The sequence below is a fragment of the Populus trichocarpa genome, chromosome 5 (genome assembly GCF_000002775.5).
Source record: "Populus trichocarpa isolate Nisqually-1 chromosome 5, P.trichocarpa_v4.1, whole genome shotgun sequence".
Lineage (NCBI taxonomy): Eukaryota > Viridiplantae > Streptophyta > Magnoliopsida > Malpighiales > Salicaceae > Populus > Populus trichocarpa.
In genome coordinates this window covers 18714865-18742801 of record NC_037289.2, presented here as the reverse complement: position 1 = coordinate 18742801, position 27937 = coordinate 18714865, and the positions used below count along the sequence as shown (strand labels likewise).

Here is a 27937-nt window from a genome sequence, read left to right as displayed (position 1 = left end):
CTTCTAAACCTACAAGAGGTATTCACCAGCGTGATCCATTATCGCCATATCTTTTTGTCCTATTCCTAGAGAGGTTGTCTCAGCTCATTGTTAAGTCTGTGGATACTGGGGCGTGGAAGCCTTTCAGGGTGGGTAAAGGAGGTACAAAAGTTTCGCATTTATGCTTTGCAGATAACATGCAACTATTTGCAGAGGCTAACGCCAAGCAAACGGAGACTATCATGGAGTGTTTGGATATGTCTTGTGCTTCATCTGGTCTGCGGGTGAGCATTGCTAGTTATTATAGACCTTATAATTTGGGTTGCCTCAATTTCTCACTGTAACATAACTTATAAGATGTTAGGAGTGTGTTTACGATACGCTTTGAGCACCTTATTGCGTGATACTATCAAACATCAAATTGTTGACCGCTTAAATTTGCAGTAAGTATGGAAGATCAGACTGCCTTTTCCTTGACGGAGGGAACTCAAGGAAGAACTCAGAATTGGAATTCAGTGATATACAAAGTCAATTACTTTAAGTTGAGCTGTGATTATCACGATGAAACATTAATCCATGCCCAATGTGTCGACAAGATATCTAAAATCAATCCACCATTACCTAATGTATTAGTAGCTAATTAATTAATTGATGATGATGCCGATGAAGACGACGATACATGCCTATCTTGAGAGAGCGTGTTAAGGATTATCTACAGCACAAACGATAAGCATCCTTTGCAGATAAATCAGCTTACTGCATATCTCACCTTCGCTGCATATCTCATCTTCTGCGGAGTCTTCGTTGACACACCTTCAGTTGAAACAAATCTTTCAGTCTTTGTATTTGTGTTAAATGCAACTTGTACTTTACTTACAAAAGAGTTCATGATAATAAATAAATTATGTTCAGTAAAATTTCTATAGTTTATTATGTTTTAATTTTTTAGATTTAAACTTATCTAGGATAACTCTAGTCAGTTATCTAAGGATTATCCTTAAATAAAGGAGATAAAGTAGTGTTTGATTTCATCTATAATTTAAAGTTAAGGGATGGCAGTAACCTACGAAAAACTATTCTGCTCTTTGTTCTTTGCCCCGAAGTTCTCTGTTCTTTGTTTTCTGTTTTTCGTTAACTAAACAAGTTAAGTTCTTTATATATCTGTTGTCAACAGACATAGAGAGATGGCAGGCATTCAACAGCAACAACTAGTGAATGATACATTGCCTGCATCATTGAATGGATCAAGCAACCGAATAGCTTCTGTTAATGTGGAGGGCCAGCCACAACCTTGGGCTGATGATCTTGACTTGCAAGACCCAAATCATCAGGTCTCTTTCATATATGTTCAGGGAAATTAACGTGTTGATTGAGTTCTAATTTTTAGTAAGCTTTTACGTTGATAGCATTTGAGCTCTCATTTTGATGACCAGAAACCTGGATGGAGAAAGTTCCTATCGTATGTAGGACCTGGTTTCCTTGTTTCATTGGCTTATCTAGACCCTGGCAATTGTAAGTGCATGTACCTCCCTCCATATTCTGTCACTTATGTACTTACTGTATTTGGGACTATATGACTTATAAACAGTTTTATCATGGCATGTAAACAGTGGAAACTGATCTGCAAGCAGGAGCTAATCACAGATATGAGGTAATTAAAAGAGACAAACAGAAATGAAAAAAACAAATACCATAATTTTTTGTTGGCAATTAGAAAATCAGCACGCCTAGATAAATTTACTAACCGGCAATCGGTAATGTTCTAAGTATCTGGTATTTTCAGCTGCTATGGGTGATACTTATCGGATTGATCTTCGCTCTCATAATCCAGTCACTTGCTGCAAACCTTGGTGTCAGCACCGGTAAAACATTCAAACATCACACCTCTTGGTTATCTCAAAAATTGTTTTGTTATTAACCTTGTTCTAACCTTGTATTAACTTGGATTTATCATTTTTTTTCTTATTAGTATTGATTATTACAATTTGGTGTGAGGATTTTAGGAAAGCACCTGTCAGAGCTATGCAAAACAGAGTACCCAAAATATGTCAAGTATTGCCTGTGGTTGCTAGCAGAGATATCTGTCATAGCTGCCGATATCCCCGAAGGCATAATTTCTTCCTTACTCCATTACTTTAAATTAATCTTGGATACTTATCTATGTCCTTGGCTGTTATTGAATGCTGTTTTGATAAGACACGTATACGTCTCAGTTTTGTTCTTATTCGTCGCTTTTAGACTGTTAAAACAAACAGGCTGAATTTTAGTCGAGAAATCAGAGGGGAAAAAAGAAATTATAACGTGGGATTTCTAAATTTTTTTACAGTGATTGGGACAGCTTTTGCGCTGAACATATTGTTTCACATCCCAGTATGGGTAGGAGTTCTTTGCACTGGTTGCAGCACCCTCGTACTCCTTGGCCTGCAGAAATATGGAGTAAGTTAGTAGCTCATTAAAGGGAAAATGAAAATAAAATATGAGAGTGATTTCTGTCCTGGCCTTTAATTTTGACGTAATGTTTGACACCACTGTATACACATGTCAAGCCTTGAGTCTTCATGAGTTCTTGTCTGCATTTGCATGTTTGGTTTCAATACACATGTAAAAGAAAAATGGGTTTCCGTTGCTTGTGCTTTTCCAGTTTTTAGTTCCTTAATTGTTATTTTGTCAGTCAACTATTCACACTTAAGCTGCTATTTTGTTCTCTTCTATCCCAAATAAAAACAAAACAAAATATATATATATATATATATATATATATATATATATATATATATTATACTCTACTTTCCCACTCAGACTCTGTATTACCTTCACTTTTTTAAGAATTAGGATGAAAGGTTGTTCATACAAGTCTTAATTTAATGCACTTTCTTCTGAAAAATCATTTATTTTTTGGTCAGGTGAGGAAGCTGGAACTGTTAATAGCAGTGCTAGTGTTCGTAATGGCAGCATGTTTCTTCGGAGAAATGAGCTATGTAAAACCTTCTGCAACTGATGTGCTTAAGGGCATGTTTATCCCCAAGCTGTCAGGCCAAGGAGCCACTGGCGATGCCATTGCCCTACTCGGTGCCCTTATCATGCCGTAAGATCGATCCCCAAATATGACTCAATTGCTTTATATTTGTAATACAACGTCCAAGTTTTTCAATCTATTTTGTATACTAAATGACTCATTTGTCTGTTTTCTCTACAGGCACAACCTCTTCCTTCACTCTGCCCTTGTTCTGTCTAGGAAAATGCCAAATTCTGTCCGTGGCATTAATGTAAGCTAAAATAGCTAAACTATATTACCTTGTAGTAACACTTTTCTAGGGCGGCTAAAGCTTGCTCACATGACATAAAATTAATAAATTCAAGCACCGCTTTTTAATTCCTTTTTCTTCTTCTCAGTTTGCTATACATAATCTTCCTTGTGCAAATTGACTTGTATAATTTTGTTTCTTGATTTTACAGGATGCCTGTCATTATTTTTTGATAGAGAGTGGATTCGCACTGTTTATAGCATTTTTAATCAATCTCGCAGTCATCTCCGTATCTGGGACTGTTTGCTCAGCCCAAAATCTATCATCTGAAAATGCAGATCGATGTGGAGATCTCACCCTTAACTCTGCCTCCTTCCTTCTTCAGGTAGAAACCACATAAGAAAAAAAAGAGTTACCATAATGCATATGTTCAAGGATAAATTGACAATTTGATTTAATTTGTTTTTGCAGAATGTGCTGGGAAAATCAAGCTCCAAAATTTATGCAATTGCTTTGTTAGCCTCAGGGCAAAGCTCCACTATCACAGGCACTTATGCAGGACAATACATCATGCAGGTCTCTGACGATAAAAAGATAAAAACTTTAGCATTTGAACTCAACTATTCATAATTCTTAGGAGATAATAAATTACTTTCGGGCGGTGTAATTTTCAGGGTTTCTTGGAACTTAAGATGAGAAAATGGATTCGGAACCTGGTGACCAGGTGCATTGCCATTGCTCCTAGTCTTGTTGTCTCGATTATTGGTGGATCATCAGGCGCAGGCCGACTAATCATCATTGCATCGGTTAGAAAACTTGATGACGTCAAACTAATCATAGTGTTAAATTATATCCATTTCAAGTGTAACTAACTGTCATAGGTTCTGCAGATGATTCTTTCCTTTGAACTACCATTTGCTCTCATCCCACTTCTTAAATTCAGTAGCAGTACCACCAAGATGGGACCACACAAGAACTCAATTTATGTAAGCTTTTTTCTTTCTTCTTGAAATAAATGTAAGACTCGACAGCTGCTTTTCATATACTAATCATTTTCCTTATTGTGATTACAGATTATAGTAATCTCATGGATTTTGGGTCTGGGAATTATAGGCATCAATATTTATTATCTGAGCACAGGCTTTGTGGGCTGGCTAATTGACAACAATCTACCAAAAGTTGGGAACGTTTTCATTGCAATTATAGTATTTCCTCTGATGGCAATCTATATCCTAGCAGTAATCTATTTAACCTTCAGAAAAGACTCTGTGGTGACGTTTCTGGGGCCAAATAAGAATGACCCACAGCAACAAGCTAACATGGAAAACGGACTAACCAAATCTACCGAGGGCCCAGAGATGGAACGAGTACCATATAGAGGGGATTTAGCTGATATCCCTCTGCCAGAATAGAGGGTTTTCTCTGTTACTGGACAAGACACCACTAAAATGAAGCCTTTTTTGTGTAGTAGTTTTGGCTCAAGTTGTAATATTGGCTTTTATTTCAGTTAAAATCGATCAGGGCCATTACTATTGCCTTGAATTGTCAAGTAGTTTTGGGTCTTAATCAGATATTGCAGTGTAAGTTTTCGTTTTGTTTTTGTCTCCGCATACAAATTTTTTTATCCTTCCTCTTCTTTACCCTCTATCATATTTAAGTTATTCTTGATACATTAATGGCCAAGTGCAAACATATTCAAAAATTTTACCTAACCTTCTCTTTATTCATGTAATCTTTTAGGCATATGTTTATCCTAAACTGGTGAATAAATTCTTGCATTAGAAGTTATAAAGGGTGTGTTACCTTGTGGTCTTCCACTGTTGAAAGGAAGATTAATAGACTCATCTTGTCATTTTATTTGGTCAAACATTTGTACCAATGTTGGAGACTTCAATGTATCTTCAATGGAGGTCTGATATCATGTGTTTTATATTATGATAGTTTTTATAATTGTAGTTTGAAAAAAGTTGTTTTATAAAAAGTACTTTTGGTTGAGATTGGTTTGATATTTATATATGTTTGGTTAAAATTGTGGTTTAAATTAAAGTTGAACAAAAAGTAGTTTAATGTGTTTGATTAAAAGAATGCTTTTCAAATTGAGGTTATAAAATAATATATATATATATATATATATATATATATTGATGATTTTTAATTTAAATATTGTAGATTTAACTACTAGTGTTATATCATGAAATAAATAATATTTATATCAAATATTTTTTATTGTTCCATTAAACTATTTACAATTTCATCACGTACGAAATCCATCCGACAAGGACTACAGTTTCCTTGGTTTCTTAAGAGCGCAACAACATCAGGTAAAATATCATCAGGAACAAAATTGGGATTGCAATCAAATTCTGCAAATGCTACGTTATCAAGCGATCTCCTTCTAATTTTTTGAATAAAATACAATTAAAAATAAAAATAAAAATAAATTTTTTTAATTGGCTCAGACCCGTTTCAATGCATTTAGTTAGCTTTAGAATTCAATTGTAGTGTTTGATTTAAATTCAATTCATAAATAGGTTGAATTAGCATGTTTAAAAAATATAAAATTCAATTCATTTTATTTTTTTATATTACCTTTATTATTTTTATTTTATTTTTTCAAAGGTATTGGAAAAAAAAAGGCTAGATAGATTTTTTTTTAATTTTTATGATATTTCAAAAGATTAAATTTCTTTTTTTATTAAAATTTTTAAATTAAACTTTATTTCAAAGGGTAGAAAACATGCCGTGTAACTTTTCTATTCAGTTTGTGCCAAAGGGTAGAAAACACTTCCTTCCTTGAGTTTTGTGCCAAAGGGTAGAAAACACTTCAGTTTTAAGTGTAACTGCCGAAGGGTAGAAAACAACCACGTGTTTTGACGTCCAGACAATAAAACTACAGGTTGGTGGAAAGCAACTGAGAGATGCTTTTCACAAACCTGCAATTTATTCTAAATTTTGTGTGAATCCATGTCAACAATGAAATATGTTTTATCATAACTAAATATTCAATTTGTACGGTTTGCTTTAAAAACAAAAGCTATCATGTAAACAAACGGGTACTAAAACCTCTACTAAAACTTGAAATGTGGTATTACTTTATAAGTAATGGAGTTCCTCAGACCTTTCAAAATACTATTTCATTCCTTTCTGATGTGTCAACTTGTTGACATCCTAAACTAAATTGTAAAAAAAAAAAAGGATTCTTTGTTTTGGACATGATATTCACTTAAAACAATGTTTGGTTATAAAAGAGTTCCAGTTTTGATATGAAAGTATATGAATTCAATGTCTTCATTTTTTATTTCTTGAACTAAACATATTTCTATCTTTAAAAGTTATATTTAAGCAAAAAAAAATATCATGATTAGATTTAATTAAGTAATTGATTTAATTTAATTCAAAACAAAATTTTATATAAGAAATAATAAATTTAACGAAGAATGACAAATAAGAAATACTTGTGATAACCCAGGTTATTTTTTAAATTGGTGAAGAATTCTATAGAAAGTAAATAAAAAAAATAAGGAGCTCAATCTCCAATTAAATCAAATGCTGAAAGATAAAACTAACAAAACATTAGATAAAAAAAACAAATGAACCCAAGTAAATGTCCTAAACCTGGATTAATATCTCAAATTTGCAACTCGTTAAATTCTAGACTTGGACTCAATCAAGAAACTCAATTTAATATTGAATGATGAAATTAAAAAAAAATCAATTTAAAAAATCTTCCAAAGTAAAATATTGAAGGGCTATTGTAAAATTTTAAGAGGCCATGCATGAAAATTGAGGATAAGAGAGAAAATAAAAGAAAAAGCCAAATGACGTCCAACCAAAAAGAATTACGCTACACGCGTCACCTAGGGAGGTAGGCCTTGTCGTGACTATTCAACAAACAGTAAGGAAGACTGTTTTTACCACCGTAAATCGCTGCAAGCATCGTTTGAACATGGTACAGCGACTTCCTTGTTGACGAATTCAACGCACGCTCCATCCACTTTATTATTATTATTATTATTATGAACCGAAAAGTTAACATCAAGAATTATATATATAAATAAATATTAATTAGAATGAGTTATTGATACCTATCTAAGGTAGCGGAAGGTTAACAACGAAAAAGGGTCACCGCCCCTTTTCTCTGATTTGCTCGAATCCACGAGCAAGAGTAAAATACTCGAATCCACGAGTAACAGAGTAACGTTTCTGAAAGAAATTCTTATTCAAAAACAGAAGAGTGACTACAATGAGCAGGGGCTGCTTGTATTTATAAGCTGCCACCCTAATTCTAATAAGAGAATCACTTACGAAAATAAATAACAAAATAAGGAAAAACAGGAAAATTCCTACTAGAGGTGTATATTAAAGTCCTAAACTTAAGCAACAGTAACTAGGAAAATAGGAATCCCAATATAGGAGCCTATGTTAAATAAGGAAAGAGTGGCTGGTAATTGTTTTATGGTAGTAGTTTTAGTTTAGGATTCCTTCTGCAAGCTGTCCTGCATCAGTCTCCCTTGCTTGAAAAGAACTCGCCCTCAAGTTGGGCAGATGAGAGGAAGATTCGTCGGGTGGATGATATTCGAATATGTCAGCAACATTGAAGGTGGGAGATATGGTCATGACTGCAAGGAGGTCCACTACATATGCATTATCATTAATCTTCTGTAGAATTTGGAAAGGACCATGCTTCTTATCGCTTAACTTGGTATACGTTCCCGCTGGCATTCGCCCTTTACGTAGATACACCATTACAAGATCTCCTACGTGAAGAACTTTAACTCGTCATTTACGATCTGCTGTTGCCTTGTACCTGGCATTAGATTCATCTAGATTCATTCGCACTTCTTCCTGAATCGCTTTAATCCGGTCAGCCATATGCTCTGCTGCAATGCTCATACCAGGAAGCTTAGGCAGAGGCACCAAATCTAAGGCATAACTTGGAAGTTGGCAGTACACAACATGGAAAGGAGTCTTCCCAGTGGATCTATTTAGCATGATGTTATAAGCAAACTCAACCTGTGCCAAGGTAAGATCCTATTGTTTAGGTTTCTCCCTAGATAGGCAGCGGATTAAGTTTCCAAGAGTTCGGTTTACCACTTCCGTTTGGCGATCGGTTTGAGGGTGGCTAGTGCTGTTGAAGTTCAAGGATGTGTCAAACCGCCACCATAAAGTCCTCCAAAAGTGACTTAAAAATTTAGTGTCTCGGTCATAAGTGATAGACTTAAAGACCCCGTGTAGATGAACAAGTTCTTTGAAGAACAAGTTAGCGACATGCACGGCATCAGAAGTCTTTTTACATGTGATAAAGTGAGTCATTTTAGAGTACATATCCACTACCACAAAGACAAAATCAAAACCATGCTGGGTTCGTGGAAGTCCCAGGATGAAGTCTATCGACAGATCTTCCTAAGGGGCTGCTGCAATAGGCAACGACATGTACAAACCCGTATTCTGGGATTGCCCCTTGGCTGCTTGGCACGTAGGGCAACGTTGGACATGGCTATTGATGTCTCGCTTCAGTTGGGGCCAATAATATATTTCTTCTGCAAGGGCCACGGTCTTATCATGACCTAAGTGACCACCCAAGCCGCCACCTTACAATTCATGGATCACTTGTTCCCGTAATGAGCTCCTGGGAATACAGAGTTGATTGCCCCAAAATAAATACCCCTCTTTAATATGCATTCCTTCATGAGAGAACCCCTGCTAACACTTTGCCCAGATATTGCCAAAATCTTCATCATCGACATACAATTCCTTAAGACAGTTGAAACCTATAACTTTAGCCCGTATCGTGACAAGTAGTGATACCCTTCGGCTTAGAGTATCAGTTACTTTATTAAGTTGTCCTGCCTTATGTTTCAGAGCGAAAGTGAACCGTTTTATGAAGGACACCCAACGTGCATGCATCTGGTCACACTATTTTGGCTATTAATGAATTGCAGTGCATGATGATCGCTGAAAAGGATGAACTCCCTCTGTATTAAGTAGTGCTCCCACACTTTTAAAGCTCGAAACACATCATATAGTTCAAGCTTATAGGTGGACCATTTCTAGCGAGCTTCACTGAGTTTCTCGTTATAGAATGCAATGGGTCTGCCTTTTTGAGAGAGGACAACATTAATGCCCATAATAGACGCGTCACACTCCACTTCAAATAGTTTGTCAAAATCTGGCAGTGCTAAAACTGGGGCAGAAGACAACTTTTCTTTAATTAGAGTAAAGCTTTGTTCTACTTCGGTTCCCTAATGGAATTTCCCCTTCTTCATGCATTCAGTGATTGGTGCGAAGATTCGGCTAAAATTTCAGACAAATCATCGGTAGAACGTTGCAAGTCCATGGAAGCTACGTACCTTGCTGACATTCTTTGGAGTAAGCCAATCCCTGATGGCTCAGATCTTTTCTTCGTCGACCTTAATTCCATTAGTACTCATAACAAACCCCAAAAATAATAAATTGTTGGTCATGAATTTGCACTTCGTCAAGTTAACATACAACTTATTCTGCTGCAACACCATCAGTACTTTTCTCAAGTGCTCAAAGTGGTCAGACTCACTCTGGCTGTAAATCAATATATCGTCAAAGTACACTATAACAAAGTTGCTAGTGAAGGGCTTAAGTACCTGATTCATTAGCCGCATGAAGGTACTCGGGGCGTTGGTTAGTCCAAATGGCATTACTAACCATTCGTATAAACCCTCCTTTGCTTTGAAAGCAGTTTTCCATTCATCTCCGGGTCTAATTCGAATATGATGGTACCCATTTATTAAATCAATTTTTAAAAAGATTTTGGACCCTGACAGCATGTCTAGCATATCCTCTAGGAGAGGAATGAGAAATCGATACTTAACTGTGATCTTGTTAATAGCCAGACTGTCTATGCACATGCGCCAACTGCCATCTTTCTTTGGTATTAACAAGGCCGACACTACACAAGGGCTCATACTCTCCTGAACCAACCCCCTTTTGATCAATTTTTCCATTTGTTCTTGTAGGATCTGATTCTTTTTCGGACTCATCCGATAGTGTGGTCGATTCGACAGACTAGCCCTTGGAATTAAATCAATCTGGTGTTGAATATCTCGCATGAGAGGTAACCCATCCGGTAATTTTGACGGTATGATTTCCTGAAATTCTGCTAGTAAGGGTTACAGCACCTTGGGATGTTGGGAGGTTCAGCTCCAATTCCTCCTCCAACTACTACTGCAAAAATCTCTCTTGACTCTTTGGTCTCCTTTATAAATTTGACTCCATCTACTAAAAAATTGGCTTCCCTTTAATCTTTGGTTTTACTGCAGAGAACTCCTCCCTTATGGAACCCAGAACGACCTTTTATCCTCCTTTCATGAAGATATACACATTATCACGCCCCTTATATATGGCATCCATATCAAACTGCCACGGCCTGCCTAGAATCATATGGCAGGCATCCATTTCGACAACGTCACAGGTAATCTCGTCTTGGTAATTTTTCCCAATGGAGAACTGAATGCGGCAAATTTCAGTGACCTTTGTTTCTGCACCCTACCTGATCCAACCAATTTTATACGATGATGGATGTTTCTCCATTTTTAATCCTAGCTTTATCACCATGTTTTTTGACACTATATTCTCACTACTATTGCTATTAAAAATAACATCCCATACCTTTCAGTTTACAGTACACCTGGTTCAAAATATGTTGTGTCGTTGCGACTGTTCTATCTGTTTTGGCGCTAGTAAAAGTCTTCGAACTATAAGGGAACGTGACAGTAACTTCCATCATCCACTCCGACAATTTCATCATCTTCATAGGTATATGTTGTTTCATCCTCTACCCCCTCTGCCGCCAAGTTCGTCTCTCCCCTGGTCCAATCAGGTTTACTGTACCACGCCTTGGGCATTGATTGGAGCGATGCCTTGGTTGCCCGCATCTGTAGCATTTATCTGAATGTGGTCGAGCATATGGATTCCTTAGTGCCTCAGGTGGTATGGTCCCTGCAGTATTTACTAGCGCCCCACTATTACTTGGCCCCTTAGTAGTACTGGCCGGTGGTGGTTAATTCATTAGTGATTTCCCTTTGTCCGTTGCAACACGAGTAGGATCAAAAGAGTTCCTTGTCACATCGCCTTTAACCTATCCAGTTGCGCCTCTACTTTTGTAGCCGGATTAATGGCTTTAGTTAAAGAATAGATGGTTTGCATTGAAACCCGATCTTGTATGGTCAAACGCAGTCCCCAAACAAACCTAGTGACTTGTTGCGCATCCATTTCTGACAGGTTATTATGTGAGGATAACCTATGGAATTCCTCAACTTATGTTTGCACTGTTCTGTTTCCCTTCCTACAATCCTGGTAGTGTTGAAACAGTATCTGCTTATAATCTGGTGGTAAATACCTGGATCGTAGAAGTCGTCTCATCTTTGATCATGTTTGTACCATTCCTTTTCTATGTCGCATCTGCGTGAGTTGCAGCTGCTCCCACCAAGCAGAGGCTCCTCCCATTAATCTATAAGCAACTAACTTCACCTTTTTATCTTCACGGATTTTCATGTAATCAAAGAACCTCTCCACTACTGCCAACCAATCGAGAAACCCCTCAATTTGTAGCTGACCATTAAAACTGGGCAAATCCATTTTCATACGGAAAGTTTGTGGTTCTCGCTCCCCCACATTGTGTTGCCCCTGTCGATTGTGTCGAAACATGTGTTTCAACATATTCCTCATCATCACTTAGTTCATCCTTGTAGGCTAGCTGCCTACGTGGAATCGGATGGCGTTCACAAGCAGGATCAACCCTTTCTCTGAAATTTTCGCAACCCACCTCACCTTCACGTTACGGGTTATTTCCTTAGCAAGAGTCGTTTGAATTGCTTGCAACACTTGTTGGATCTCACGCTGGAAAATCCTAAATTCAACCTGTGTAATCACGCCCTTTTCACGATTTCCGCCATCAAGGGCTTCGTGTTCATTCCATGTGTTTGCCATCTGAACAAGTTAAACCTGCTCTGATACCAACTAACGTAGCGGAAGATTAACAAAGAAAAAGGGTCACCACCCCTTTTCTCTTATTTGCTCGAATCCACGAGCAAGAGTAAAATACTCGAATCCATGAGTAACAAAGTAACGTTTCTGAAAGAAATTCTTATTCAAAATCAAAAGAGTGACTAGAATGAGGGGGGTTGCTTGTATTTATAAGTTGCCACCCTAATTCTAATAAGAGAATCACTTACGAAAATAAATAACAAAATAAGAAAAAATTTGAAAATTCCTACTAAAGAAGTAAATTAAAATCCTAAACTTAAGCAACAGTAAATAGAAAAATAGAAATCCCAATATAGGAGTCTATGTTAAATAAGAAAAGAGTGGCTGGCAATTGTTTTATGGCAGTAGTTTTAGTTTATGATTCCTTCCGCAAGCTGTCCTGCATCACTATCAAAGAAAAAATCAATAAGTTGAAATAAATGTTATAACGACATGTTGATGCATATCAAAGAGAAAATCAAAAAGTTGAGGAGCCATTAAAATATCTAATCTTACGGTGTAAGGAGCCATTAAAAAAATTTGCATTTATGCTTTGCAGATGACATGCTTTTATTTGCGGAGGCTGACGTCAAGCAAACGGAGACTATTATGGAGTGTTTGGATATGTTTTGTCCTTCATCTGGTCAGCAGGTGAGCATTGCTAAGACCAAAGTCTATTTCTCTAAAAACTTCAAGCCAAGTCTAGCAAGATCTAGTAGCAACAGGAGTGGTTTCTCAAGAACCGATGATTTGGGGAAGTATTAATTAGGTGTTCCTCTCCTTCACCAGAAGATTACAAAACAGACTTGTAATTATATCCTTGAGAACATGCAACAAAAGTTAGCTAACTCGAAATCCCAGCAATTAACCTTGGCTGGTAGCCTGGTAGAATAACACTTTGTAAGTCCGTGCTTGCTAAGGTGCCTATCTACACTATGCAATCTACTATTGTTCCTAAATCAGTTTGTGTTGCGGTTGAGGCGGTTGAGAAACTATGCAGGGATTTCATATGGGGAGACTCAGAAGCTATGGAAAGAGCTCACCTGGTCAGATGGGACTCAGTGTGCAAACCGAAAATGGAGGGAGGTTTGGGAATTAAGAGGATGCATCCTCTAAACAAGGCTTTTTTTTAATGAAGTTAGGTTGAGGAGTTATTTATGACAACACCAGCCTATGGGATTCCGCAAGTGAAAGCTAGAGGCCATGATTCTACACTATGGAAGGCCATCTGCAAAGTTTGGCCTAGGGTGACTGAGGGGGTTGGCTGGTCGATTGGCAATGGCACAGGAGTGAAGTTTTGGGCGGATAACTGGTTGGAACTTGGAAGGCTTTGGTCCTTTACTTCAGCATGTTTTTCAAGACGCCATGGTTGATTGCCAGGATTGGACAGTTGCAGACATGGTGGGCTCAAACAATCAGTGGTTGTGGGGGTCCTTTGCCCATTTTCTTCCAGTGCAGGTGCTTATGATCATGGAAAGCCATCCTCCCCCTGCGGTGGACTAGACTGATGATTCGGTGTTCTGGAGGCATTCCACAAATGGTAGTTTCTCTATACACTCAGCCTATGATTCCCAGGTTAGCAATGTTCACCAAAAGCATTCCCTGACTCCGTTATGGAAGCTGATTTGGAAATGGAAGGGTCCAAAACGCATAAAAAGTACCTTTCGATGGACCGTCTCTCATAATGGAGTGATGACCAATGAGAACAGAGTGCGAAGACATATAGCTGAGGACCCTTTCTGCAACCATTCCGGCCGAGGTGGAATCTTCTCTACATGCGTTGAGTGGTTGTGTTCATGCACGTAAGCTGAACTGTGGGTTGTGACCATCGGACTTGAACTCGCGTGGTCGCTGGGTTACAGAAAGCTGATTCTCGAGTCAGACCCCGTTCTTGCAGTGGATTATTTGTTAAAGGACCACGTTGTTCCTAACGCCACTTATGCTCTCAAGTCCACATCCAAGGATTTAATTTACAGTGAATGGGAAGTCTAGGTGCAGCATTCATACCGAGAGGCTAATTCAGCTGCAGATTGATTAGCTTTGATTAGCTAATTTTAGCTTAACCAAAAGCCCTTTTAATTATGTAATCAGGGATGAGCAAAAAAACTGAAAAACTGATTAAATCGAAAAAACTGGAAAAAAAATAACTGAAAAAACCAAATCGTGAAAAAAAACCGATTAAAATTTTGAAAAAACCGACCGGTTTGGTTCGGTTTCGGTTTTATAAGCCTAAAACTGAAAAAACCAAACCGAACCGAACGCAAACCGGAAAAAACCGAGCCAAACCCGAAAATTAATCTGCCCCAACTCGGTTTCATAATGATCCTTCTAACCTACTAACTCATAAATTAATCTGCCCCAACTCGGTTTCATAATGCTGATCCTTCCGCTCTTTGTTTTTTTTTTAAGTATAAATGAATTTCATTTGAAGTTAAATCATAATATGAAATATGATTTGCAAATTACAGCAGAAAACAGGGCAGAAGAATCTTTCTCTATCCTGATAAATAAATAAGAGAAATAAAGGAGTTAATTCTCTCTTAAATGACGTAGCATCTTATTGCCCATAATTCCTAGTACGCTTTTCCGGTAGACCAACTATTTTGTCCTGAATGATGAGAATTCTTCCCGCAATTTAAACCTTTTCGTTTGCTTTCAAATTTGGGGCTGACTTGTGAATTGGCAAGTGGTGCCGGCTTATTCGCTTGGACCTCAATTATTACCTTATTACATTACATTATAAATTACAAAAAAAAATTTAAAAAAAAAACCTCTTCAAGTCACTGTTCACCCACTTACATAACATTATTTAACAGTGTTTTGTTTTTTTTTCTTTACTTAATGTCTTTTTTCTTCAATTTCCTTAACATTTTTTCAATTTCTTTTTTATCCTTTTAATTTGATAATTATACGTTTTAATTCAAAATATTTTGTTCACAAATTTAAGAAATGAGAGAGACAGATAAAGGTGATGAGTTGATTGTTCAGCACCTAACAAAACAATTGTTATGTGTAACAATGTTTTGTGTTTTTTATGGTCTTTTAATTTTTTTATTATTAATTTTATTGTTTTATATTGAATTGATTGAGAGTTGGGTTTAATAACTTGTTTTGATTTGTTTTCTATGAGATTATTATAATCTCAAAATAATATCTTGATATTGGATTAGGGATCGATTTTATGGGAGGGTGGGGGAAAATTAATTTTATTATTTGTAAAAGATTTAAATGAGGGGATCAAAATTTAAGTGAAGAAAAATGGCAACCCTTTTAAAAATAAAATTACGGTGTCAGGCCTTTTTTTGATAAATTTGAACTTAAGATTTTTCTTTCAATTTCCTTTTTCATCCTTTTATTTTGAGAATTATACATTTTAGTTCAAAAAATTATTTGTTCACAGTACAGTCTCTGAGTTTAGATAGGAGAGAGTGCCACTAGAAAACAATAAACGAGAGGGAACGAGATCAGTTGGTCAAAAACTTTTGACAAAAAAAGACCATCTTTGATGTCAAAATATTTGTTTTCATGAGAAATGTGTCATTAAGGTATTTTAAACTTCAATGTTGCTAAAACAAATAGATGAGAGTTAATATATATATATATTTTTTCAGTTTGGTTTTATATTTTTGAATTGATTTAAAAAAAATTAGTTAATAAAATAGTTTGTTAAGACTATAAAAATGTTTTCAAGTGAAAATGCGTTAAAAGTTGGTCTTTTAGTCCAAAAAAAAACCACATCAATTTTTAGGCCACATTTTCAGTGATAAAAAACCAGACATGCATACATTTGGCCACGTTTTCAGTGATTGATAACAACATGTCATTAATCTTTTAAAAAAAAAAAAAAACAAGTTCAGGCTCGCGAGCCCGAGATACTAGCATCTAGCCTTATTTTTAAAGGTTTTAATATGCTAGGCCACCCATGCCAACATGCTGAATCTTTTTTTAATTTTCTTCCAACAATTTAGATATAAATTTTTTTTAAATAATTAATTTAAAATGTATTAGGAATATTATTTTATTAAATTCTTAAATAAATTAAAAACATATTTAGATATTATTTTATTTAATACCATTCCATGTTCAGTTTGTTTTTGAAAAAGAATTTGGAGCGGCAGAGGAGCGCACCCAAAAACTGGCAGCGTGTGGTCTTGTGACATTTAAAAAATATATGGAAAGGAATTGTCCTCTACTCCATGATGGAAAATTTTGCTATGCGTGGGGACGCAAAGGGGGGTTATGTTGACGAATCAATTTGCATGCGAAATTCAAGGCAATTGTTTGTTGTGTAATACTGGTTCGATATGCTCCGAACAAAGACTTCAATTGCGGTGCATTAAAAAAAACGAAGAAGAAGAGGATTAGGAGGTTATTGTACCCTTTTATTAAATATTATTCATTATAATATTGTTATATTCAGTTTTTGTTATGTATATTTTTCTCAATTTTAAATTGATCTTTCAATGTTAAATTTATTAGGGATTATAATTTTATAATTTATTTAATTTATTTTTAATGAGATTATCTCAAGCTTATGACTTGGATTGCGGGTTTGGAAGGTTGACTCGAGTTTTTTTCTTTTTCTAATTAAATTTTTATTTGTTTTTTTTTCTAATCTATGTTTTTTTTTTACAATTTTATCCTTCAAAGTTAGGTTTATTGCGGATTGAGCTTTCATAATTGGTTTTCATTTTACTTTTAATGAGCTTATCCTAAACTCATGACCCGGGTTGTGGATTTGATGGGTTGACTCGATTTTTTCCTCTTTCTAATTGAATTTTTTCTCAATTTCATCCTTCAATATTGGGTTGATTGAGAATTAGACTTTATGATTTGTTTCAAAAAAATTTCTATGAAGTTATCCTTATCTTATGACTTGGGTCACAGGTTTGACGGGTTAACCCTAGTTGACTCAGGTTATTTTTTTATGTCCTTCCTTAATCAGTTTTTTTTTTTAATTTCATCTTTCAACACTAGGTTGATTGAGAATTGAGTTTTATAATTTGTTTCAATTTTCTTCCTATTGGGTTATCTCGATCTCATAACCTGTTTTGCAGGCTTGGCAGGTTGACTCGGTTTGTTGATTGGGAATTGAGTTTTATAATTCGTTTCGATTTTTTTTCCTATTAAGTTATCTCGATCTCATGACCCGTTTCGCAGGTTTGGCAGGTTGACTCGTTTTTTTTTTAATTTCATCATTCAATATTAGGTTTTTTTTAATTGAGTTTTATAATTTGTTTTGATTTGTTTTTTATGGGGTTATCATGGTCTCATGACTCGATATGGGGATTGGCAGGTTAACTCGGCTTGAGTCAAATCGATCCAATATGTTATCATTTTAATATTTACACACACACGTAAATCTCATCTTAAATATTTATTTTGAGTCAAACAATATTTTCATCCATCATCTAGGTTGCATTTGACCCGATAAAGAGATTGAGACATATCAGATTGATCCTCACACGATATAAATTTTTTCTACTAAAAAAAACATTAGCAATACCTAGATATTTTTTATATTAAAACAATTGATCCTACCCACAGCATAGTGTGAGCTAATGATATAGTAACTTAGTATTTTGAATAAAAAATTATTTGAGACAATTAAAAATAAAAAGCAGGAGAATCTTTTTGAAATAGAGAGAATAATAATAATATTTTTAAATGGATCTCATATAAAATTATTTAGCTCATTAAGGTCATCCAAAATAAAATACTGGTGAGTAGGCTCGCCTAATAAATTCTCTTTACAAATAAAGGTAGGAGACAACTTTAATTTACAAATCAATAATTACAATTTCATTAATATTAACAAAAAAAAAAACTAAGAGAGGAGGGGAATTTATTGTACTATTCTTCACAAAATACTATTCACTAGAATAGTATTTGTTTTTCTAATCTATATTTTTTTTTTTAATTTTAATTTTTTTCTTTTAACATTAGGTTTATTGAGAATTGAGCTTTCATAATATTTCTTTCAATTTACTTTTAATGAAGTTATCTAAGTTTGATGAGTTAACTCGGTTAACTCAAGTTTTTTTTTCTAATTGACTTTTTTTTTTCAATTTCATACTTCAATATTTGGTTGATTGGGAATTAGGTTTTATGATTTGTCTTGGTTTGATTTCTATGAAGTTATCTTCTTCTCATGACTTGAGTCACGAGTTTGATAGGTTCACCCTAGTTGACTTGAGTCATTTTTTTAAGTATTTTTTTTTAAATTTTATTTTTCAACACTAGGTTGATTGAGAATTGAGCTTCATAATTTATTTCAGTTTGCTTTCTATTGGGTTATCTCGATCTCATGACCCAAATCATGAGTTTGGCAGGTTAACCCGAGTTAACTCGGGTTATTTTTGTGGGTCCTTTTTTTAATTGATTTTTCCTTTTCAATTCATCCTTTCATATTGGGTTTATTGAAAATTGAGTTTCATAATTTCTTTTGATTTTTTTTTATGGGGTTATCATGATTTTATGACTCAGTATGCGGATTGGCAAATTAACCTGAGTAAACCCAAATTGATCCAATATATTATCGTCTTAAGAAAAAAAAAATCATCTTAAATATTTATGTTGAGTCACACTACATTTCCATCCATTATCCAGGTTGCTTTTGGCCCAACTAAAAGATCGAGTCACATCAGATTAATTATCGCGCGGTTTAAATTTTTTTAACTTAGAATAAACAATAGTAACTTCTAAGTTAAAAAACAAATCGATCTGACTGACATCATAGCACGTTCTAATAATCTAGTTTTTGCCTATACGAAGAGAGATTATATGATTAAAAGAAAGGGAAGAAAATTGGGAACCAATGGAGGAGCGGCTAGAGAGTGAAAAAAGTGATGGTGGCTATTGTGATTTTTTATTTGGTTTGAATTTTTTTTCAGTGTTAATTTTTCTTTTTAATGTTTGGTCAGTAGTTAGCAAATCTTTTATTCTATAGAGTTTTCTCTCTTTATTCTCTAGGTAGCATTTGGTTATTATCCAGAAATAAAAGAAACAGAGACAATGAAGATAAAAATGTCTTTAATTAAAAAGATAGAGACAAAAACAATTTTAAAGTGAATTTTTGTACTTTTAAAGATAATGTTTTTTGTTTTTTTATCCCTAAAATACCCCTATTAAATACTATTAATTCCAAAATTACTCAATTAAGACATATAAGGATAAAAGTGATTATTATCATGGTTTTAAAACCTAACCTGGAGCAAGGCTTGAGACGGTTGGACAACTCGGGTTTGCCTTAATATTTTCTTAAAAAAGGATCAAAACATCGTTTTGACCAAAAAAACTTATGAAACGAAATGTCAACTTGTTTTACTCCAGGTCAACCCGTATTTTTCACCGAGTCAGGCCAAGTCAATCCTTCCTCTATTTTTTCTTAAACCCAGTCAAATATAGGCCCTAAGTCAATTGAGTCCCTGGTTGGCCCCGGTTTTATAACTAGGGTTATTGTACTACTATTAATTTCAACACTTAAAATAAACTAAAGTAAAAAAAAAATACATAATTATTTTCTTAAATATGTAAGTTTAATAATAATATATATTAAGGGTAAAATAAACTTTTGATATTATATTTTGTCTTGTCCACCATTAATCAAATAGGAGACAACCTAAGTTACTGTACCAAATACAATTTTGTCTTTGTCTTTGTCTTATGTTTTGTCTTGTTTTCTTTGTACCCATTGTCTCCGTCTTTTTTGTTTCAGAACTGTAACCAAACACTACCCTAGAGTTTTCTTTTCCCCTATTTATATTTTTAGGGTTCTTGTTCGGACAGAAAAAGTAATATTAAAAGATTTTTATATTATTTCCTTCTTGAATGAGGATTTATAATTTGAAAATTTTATAGTCAAAGATTAATTTATTTCTTTTTCTTGACTATGCATGATTTATTTCTACAGTTTTTCCTTTTTTTTTCAAATCTCCATTTATCTTATTTTTCTTATTTGTATGATCTTTTATTTTATTATTTGATCATTCATCATTTTAGTATGTCTTTCTTCCTAGTTTATTGTTTCACCCCTGATCTTTTTTTATCATTATTTCAATTTTTTATTATTTTAAAAATATGTTGGAAACGGTGTCAAAAATGGCTTATGACATATATAATTAGATAAAAAATAGTTTTAGAAAAACAAAGTTATTAAACTTCTTTGAATTCATAACTCGATTCACGAGTTTGACATTTTAATTAAGGTCGATCCAATATATCGTTGTCTCAATATTTAAAAAAAATATATCATCTTGAAAAAAAAATGGAATCAAAAAGTTTTTTTACTAGTCGTCTAAGTTGTCTTTGGACCTGATAAGTTGACCAGGTCACATTGTCAACCTTCATACGGTTTAATTTGAAATTTGGGTTAGGCAAGAAGTCAGATGAAAGGTTTCAAAGTTGAGCTGTTGAGTCAAGTTTAATGACACTGTCAAAGAGCTCCTCACAACAACATGCAAACATTGTATTATTCTTATATATATTTTTAATCCACTCTAACGTAGACGAGGGGGCAAAGGATAATATGGTTTATTACATGTCAAAACTCTCAAAAACTAAAAACACCATAACTATAGGAAAACACCCAAAATATTTAATTTTTATTCATCCAAGTCTCCACTTATCAAAAGGCTATTACAACATGTTATATAGAGAGAGAAAACTAGAAAGCCTAAAGCTGAATAGGAAAAATAAACTAGGAAAAATATTAATATATAATATAAAAATAGAATTAACTAGGAAAAATATATATTTTTCTATATAAAAAAAAATTCTTCATCTATATCTTCGAGTTAGAAAGAACTTGTCCTAAGAGTTCATTCTTTAGTTAGAAAAAAAATATATCAAGAATATCTTTTTGTATGTGGATCCTAACACAACACCTTTCTATAGACCACATTATTATAGGTTTCTAACACAATACCTTAGTGCGGGACACCTCATTGTAGATCTTTAACACAACATGGGTAGTCTCATCATGAATCCCACCACTATAATTTTGAATGATAGAAAACTAATGCATATGAAAACAACATCTTAATTTGTGGATTGTGATTGGCCCTGCAGTCTGCAAATACATCCGAGAGGTTTTAGATGGTAGAAGCTCAGTAGCTGAAATCAATCAAACATTCTTGGTATTGATCCCGAAGATATAGTAAATAGACTGAATCCCTATTTCAGTTCCAACCAATTAGTCTTTGCAATGTGAACTTTAAAATCCTGACCAAAGTTATAGTAAATAGACTCAAGCCCATGATACCGAATCTGGTCTCTAAACATCAGAGCATAGTTATTAAACCCAGACCGGCCCGGCGGGTCGACCCGGGACCCGTCCGACCCGGGAGCTGGATCTGTCCGGGTTTGTCAAAAGACCGGTCAGTGCAATGACCCGGTCAAACCCGGTCGACCCGGTGGGTCGACCCGTGACCCGAGCAAGACCCGGCCAAGACCCGGTGTTTTATTTTTTTCAAATGTGGAATTTGAAATCCATTAGTATATATACTCTATGTTCCCAAGAAAAATATTATATTTTTCAATGTGGGATAAAAAAACTTTTTGGTTTAAATACTTCAACTTAAAAGGTAACATAATATCTTTTTAATGTGGGATTTGAAACCCATTAGTATATATACTCTATGTTCCAAAAAAAAAATTATCTTTTTTTAATGTAGGATTTGAAACACATTAGTATATATATTATATATTCCCAAGAAAAAAGTTATCATTTTTCAATGTGAGATTGAAAACTCATTAGTAGATATGTTTTATGTTCCCAAGAAAAAAATTATTTTTTTTTCAATGTGAAATTTGAAATATATTAGTATATATATAATCTATGTTCACAAGAAAAAATACTATGTTTTTTCAATGTGGAATTTGAAACCCATTAGTATATATACTCTATGTTTCCAAGAAAAAAATTATATTTTTTCAATGTGGAATTTGAAACCCATTAGTATATATATTATAAGTTCATAAGAAAAAAAACTATGTTTTTTTAATATGGGATAAGAAAATGTTTTTGTTTAAATACTTTAACTTAAAAGTTTAACATAATATCTTTTTATTGTTGGATAAAAAACTTTTTAAAATATTCTTTTAAACTTCATTATTTATAAAATGTATAGCATATATTTACATGTATTTTTTTCTTAATTTTTTCATATAAAATATTAAAATTTTAATTTTTTTTAATTTTTCCGGGTTGACCCGAGTTGACCCGGATTGACCCATGAAACCTGAGACCCGGCCCCTTGGCCGGGTCAACCTCGGACCGGGTTTAATAACTATCATCAGAGTAGTTTCATCTCAGGGAGGCACATCACAGATACTATAGTCGTGGCCCAGGAAATCATTCATTCTATGCGATCTATGAAGGGGAAAAAAGGTTTCATGGCAGGTGATCTGGAAAAAGTCTATGATCGTTTGCGATGGGATTTCATCAAGGACACGCCGCTAGACGTGAATCTGCCTCCTCAGCTAGTTACGTTAATCATGACCTGCATTGAGAACTCTTCACTCAGTGTTTTATGGAATGGGAACCCTTCCGCAGCTTTTAAAACCTACATGAGGTATTCACCAGGGTGATTCATTATCGCCATATCTTTTTGTCCTATTCCTAGAGAGGTTGTCTCAGCTCATTGTTAAGTCTGTGGATACTGGGGCGTGGAAGCCTTTCAGGGTGGGTAAAGGAGGTACAAAAGTTTCGCATTTATGCTTTGCAGATAACATGCTCCTATTTGCAGAGGCTAACGCCAAGCAAACGGAGACTATTATGGAGTGTTTGGATATGTCTTGTGCTTCATCTGGTCTGCGGGTGAGCATTGCTAGTTATTATAGACCTTATAATTTGGGTTGCCTCAATTTCTCACTGTAACATAACTTATAAGATGTTAGAAGTGTATTTACGATACTATCAAACATCAAATTGTTGACCGCTTAAATTCGCAGTAAGTATGGAAGATCAGACTGCCTTTTCCTTGACGGAGGGAACTCAAGCAAGAACTCAGAATTGGAATTCAGTGATAAACAAAGTCAATTACTTTTAAGTTGAGCTGTGATTATCACGATGACACATTAATCCATGCCCAATGTGTCGACAAGATATCTAAAATCAATCCACCATTACCTAATGTATTATTACTTAATTAATTAATTGATGATGATGACGACGAAGACGACGATACATGCAGACAAGAGTGGTTATAAGAGGCATGGATCACCTCTTCTTTCAGTAGAAATAGGGAGGCATGAATCACCTCTTCTTTCAGTAGAAATAGGGAGGCATGGATCTCCTCGTCGTGATGGTGATGCCACAACTCAATGCCTTGTAAGATTAAAGGTGATGCTCCGACAGGTAAAATAAAATGTTGGACATGTTGGTGTTGTTGTCATCAGTTTTCATAAAAATAAACATGTCCCTGTTACTGGATTCATGACCCAGGGCGATTATAGTTGAAAGTTTTTTCGTACATACACTGAAAACACAATAGGATAAAATAAGGATCAACAATATTTAATACATCATCCTATATGAGCATCAACTAATATTTGACTACATGTTTATTACCATTTATGCGTCAACAGAACTTTACAGAGAAGACACTGTAGGATGAGACAAATGGTTGAGAAATAATAGACTGCTGCTGAAGAACTTTCTTCAAGACAGACAAGCGGCATGCTCCTTAATTACCACTATAAATAGACCACCACAACTTCACTAGATAGCATGCAAGTCATACAAAACGCAGGAACCCCGAGACAATAGATAGAGAGATGGCAGGCATTCAACAGCAACAACTAGTGAATGATACATTGCCTGCATCATGGAATGGATCAAGCAACCGAATAGCTTCTGTTAATGTGGAGGAGGGCCAGCCACAACCTTGGGTTGATGATCTTGACTTGGAAGACCCAAATCATCAGGTCTCTTTCATATATGTTCAGGGAAATTAACGTGTTGATTGAATTCTAATTTTTAGTAAGCTTTTACGTATCAGCATTTGAGCTCTCTTTTTGATGACCAGAAACCTGGATGGAGAAAGTTCCTATCATATGTAGGACCTGGTTTCCTTGTTTCATTGGCTTATCTAGATCCTGGCAATTGTAAGTGCATGTACCTCCCTCCATATTCTGTCACTTATGTACTTACTGTATTTGGGACTATATGACTTATAAACAGTTTTATCATGGCATGTAAACAGTGGAAACTGATCTGCAAGCAGGAGCTAATCACAGATATGAGGTAATTAAAAGAGACAAACAGAAATGAAAAAAAAAATACCATAATTTTTCTTTGGCAATTAGAAAATCAGCACGCCTGGATAAATTTACTAACCGGCAATCGGTAATGTTCTAAGTATCTGGTATTTTCAGCTGCTATGGGTGATACTTATCGGATTGATCTTCGCTCTCATCATCCAGTCACTTGCTGCGAACCTTGGTGTCAGCACCGGTAAAACATTCAAACATCACACCTCTTGGTCATCTCAAAAATTGTTTTGTTATTAACCTTGTTCTAACTTTGTATTAACTTGTATTTATCATTTTTTTCTTATTAGTATTGATTATTACAATTTGGTGTGAGGATTTTAGGAAAGCACCTGTCAGAGCTATGCAAAGCAGAGTACCCAAAATATGTCAAGTATTGCCTGTGGTTGCTAGCAGAGATAGCTGTCATAGCTGCCGATATCCCCGAAGGCATAATTTCTTCATTACTCTATTACTTTAAATTAATATTGGATACTTATCTATGTCCTTGGCTGTTATTGAATGCTGTTTTGATAAGACACGTATACGTCTCAGTTTTGTTCTTATTCGTCACTTTTAGACTGTTAAAACAAACAGGCTGAATTGTAGTCGAGAAATCAGAGGGAAAAGGGAAATTATAACGTGGGATCTCTAAATTTCTTTACAGTGATTGGGACAGCTTTTGCGCTGAACATATTGTTTCACATCCCAGTATGGGTTGGAGTTCTTTGCACTGGTTGCAGCACCCTCCTACTACTTGGCCTGCAGAAATATGGAGTAAGTTAGTAGCTCATTAAAGGGAAAATGAAAATAAAATATGAGAGTGATTTCTGTCCTGCCCTTTATTTTTGAAGTAATGTTTGACACCACTGCATACACATGTCAAGCCTTGAGTCTTCATGAGTTCTTGTCTGCATTTGCATGTTTGGTTTCAATACACATGTAAAAGAAAAGGGGTTTCCGTTGCTTGTGCTTTTCCAGTTTTTAGTTCCTTAATTGTTATTTTGTCAGTCAACTATTCACACTTAAGCTGCTATTTTGTTCTCTTCTATCCCAAATAAAAAACAAAACAAAAAATATATATTATACTCTACTTTCCCACTCAGACTCTGCATTACCTTCATTTTTTTAAGAATTAGGATGAAAGGTTGTTCATACAAGTCTTAATTTAATGCACTTTCTTCTGAGAATTCATTTATTTTTTGGTCAGGTGAGGAAGCTGGAACTGTTAATAGCAGTGCTAGTGTTTGTAATGGCAGCATGTTTCTTTGGAGAAATGAGCTATGTAAAACCTTCTGCAACTGATGTGCTTAAGGGCATGTTTATCCCCAAGCTGTCAGGCCAAGGAGCCACTGGCGATGCCATTGCCCTACTCGGTGCCCTTATCATGCCGTAAGATCGATCCTCAATTATGACTCAATTGCTTTATATTTGTAATACTAAATTACTCATTTGTCTGTTTTCTCTACAGGCACAACCTCTTCCTTCACTCCGCCCTTGTTCTGTCTAGGAAAATGCCAAATTCTGTCCGTGGCATTAATGTAAGCTAAAATAGCGAAACTATATTACCTTGTAGTAACACTTTTCAAGGGCGGCTAAAGCTTGCTCACATGACATTGACATAAAATTAATAAATTCAAACACCACATTTTAATTCTTTTTTCTTCTTCTTCTCACTTTGCTATACATAATCTTCCTTATGCAAATTGACTTGTATAATTTTGTTTCTTGATTTTATAGGATGCCTGTCGTTATTTTTTGATAGAGAGTGGATTCGCACTGTTTATAGCATTTTTAATCAATCTCGCAGTCATCTCCGTATCTGGGACTGTTTGCTCAGCCCAAAATCTATCATCTGAAAATGCAGATCGATGTGGAGATCTCACCCTTAACTCTGCCTCCTTCCTTCTTCAGGTAGAAACCACATAAGAAAAAAAAAGAGTTACCATAATGCATATGTTCAAGGATAAATTGACAATTTGATTTAATTTGTTTTTGCAGAATGTGCTGGGAAAATCAAGCTCCAAAATTTATGCAATTGCTTTGTTAGCCTCAGGGCAAAGCTCCACTATCACAGGCACTTATGCAGGACAATACATCATGCAGGTCTCTGACGATAAAAAGATAAAAACTTTAGCATTTGAACTCAACTATTCATAATTCTTAGGAGATAATAAATTACTTTCGGGCGGTGTAATTTTCAGGGTTTCTTGGAACTTAAGATGAGAAAATGGATTCGGAACCTGGTGACCAGGTGCATTGCCATTGCTCCTAGTCTTGTTGTCTCGATTATTGGTGGATCATCGGGAGCAGGCCGACTAATCATCATTGCATCGGTTAGAAAAATTGATGACGTCAAACTAATCACAGTGTTAAATTATATCCATTTTCAAGTGTAACTAACTGTCATAGGTTCTGCAGATGATTCTTTCCTTTGAACTACCATTTGCTCTCATCCCACTTCTTAAATTCAGTAGCAGTACCACCAAGATGGGACCACACAAGAACTCAATTTATGTAAGCTTTTTTCTTCTTCTTGAAATAAATGTAAGACTCGACAGATGCTTTTCATATACTAATCATTTTCCTTATTGTGATTACAGATTATAGTAATCTCATGGATTTTGGGTCTGGGAATTATAGGCGTCAATATTTATTATCTCAGCACAGGCTTTGTGGGCTGGCTAATTGACAACAATCTACCAAAAGTTGGGAACGTTTTCATTGGAATTATAGTGTTTCCTCTGATGGCAATCTATATCCTAGCAGTAATCTATTTAACCTTCAGAAAAGACTCTGTGGTGACGTTTCTGGGGCCAAATAAGAATGACCCACAACAACAAGCTAACATGGAAAACGGACTTGTGAAGCCAGCCACCTAAGTCCAGCCACCTAAGTCAACAATGGTGGGAGTCAACAATGGTGGTGAAGCCATCCTTCCTTAGTCACAAATTGTAGGCACCAAACTTGTGCCACTTGCCTTGCTTTGTCTTTTGCAAGACAAAGGCAAGGATGCTTGCCTATAAATAGGCAGTGCATCCTTGCCATATAGAACACACCACAAGAGAGAAAATTGAGAGCAAGTAGAGAGAGTGAAGAGAGAGTAATCCCACAAAGTTGTGAGGTATTTGTGAGAAAGTAAGTGAGGTGTTTTCTCCTAGTAATAGAGAGATTTCAGTTGTTCTCCTATTGTTAGAGAGAGGTTGTAATTCCCACATTACTTAGTAAAATCCTTCTATACTTGTCCGTGGACGTAGCCAAATTGGGTGAACCACGTAAATTCTTGTGTGTCTAATTTCTCACTTTATCCTATCCTTTGCCTTTTATCTTGTCGGGTTTGCATGCCAGTATCCTAACAGTGGTATCAGAGCCTTCTGGTTGGTGTTGTTAATACACAAAAGTTATTCGTGTATACGGTTACTATTCACGTCTACGGCACTATTCACCTATACGACACTATT

At 35.2% G+C, this 27937-nt stretch overlaps 1 protein-coding gene across 3 annotated transcripts; it reads left to right on the top strand.

The window, feature by feature from the left end:
• Positions 1-1068: 1068 nt before the first annotated feature.
• LOC7460972 (metal transporter Nramp5) lies at positions 1069-27732 on the top strand. Of its 3 annotated transcripts, none has more exons than XM_052452659.1 (13): positions 1069-1310; positions 24254-24332; positions 24431-24471; positions 24603-24681; positions 24822-24926; positions 25144-25253; positions 25687-25868; positions 25948-26017; positions 26217-26390; positions 26478-26582; positions 26681-26812; positions 26898-26993; positions 27080-27732. In XM_052452659.1, the coding sequence occupies exons 1-13, from the start codon at positions 1164-1166 to the stop codon at positions 27356-27358; spliced, it is 1599 nt and encodes a 532-aa protein (XP_052308619.1). In that variant the 5' UTR covers positions 1069-1163; the 3' UTR covers positions 27359-27732. The 3 variants fall into 3 exon arrangements, with proteins under 3 accessions (XP_052308619.1, XP_024457188.1, XP_024457074.2); XM_024601420.2 differs by lacking the exons at positions 24254-24332; positions 24431-24471; positions 24603-24681; ... (7 more) ...; positions 26898-26993; positions 27080-27732 and adding exons at positions 1413-1491; positions 1590-1630; positions 1763-1841; ... (7 more) ...; positions 4115-4210; positions 4298-4854 and having other exon boundaries at positions 1073-1310; XM_024601306.2 differs by lacking the exon at positions 1069-1310 and adding an exon at positions 23875-24152.
• Positions 27733-27937: the final 205 nt, after the last annotated feature.

Bases quoted from the DNA above. Each gene is read 5' to 3' on its own strand.
- LOC7460972 (XM_024601420.2), top strand. From the start codon at position 1,164: ATGGCAGGCATTCAACAGCAACAACTAGTGAATGATACATTGCCTGCA. The intron at 1,311-1,412 runs GTCTCTTTCATA...TTTGATGACCAG, and splicing joins TGCAAGACCCAAATCATCAG to AAACCTGGATGGAGAAAGTT. The intron at 3,065-3,175 runs GTAAGATCGATC...TTTTCTCTACAG, and splicing joins CTCGGTGCCCTTATCATGCC to GCACAACCTCTTCCTTCACT.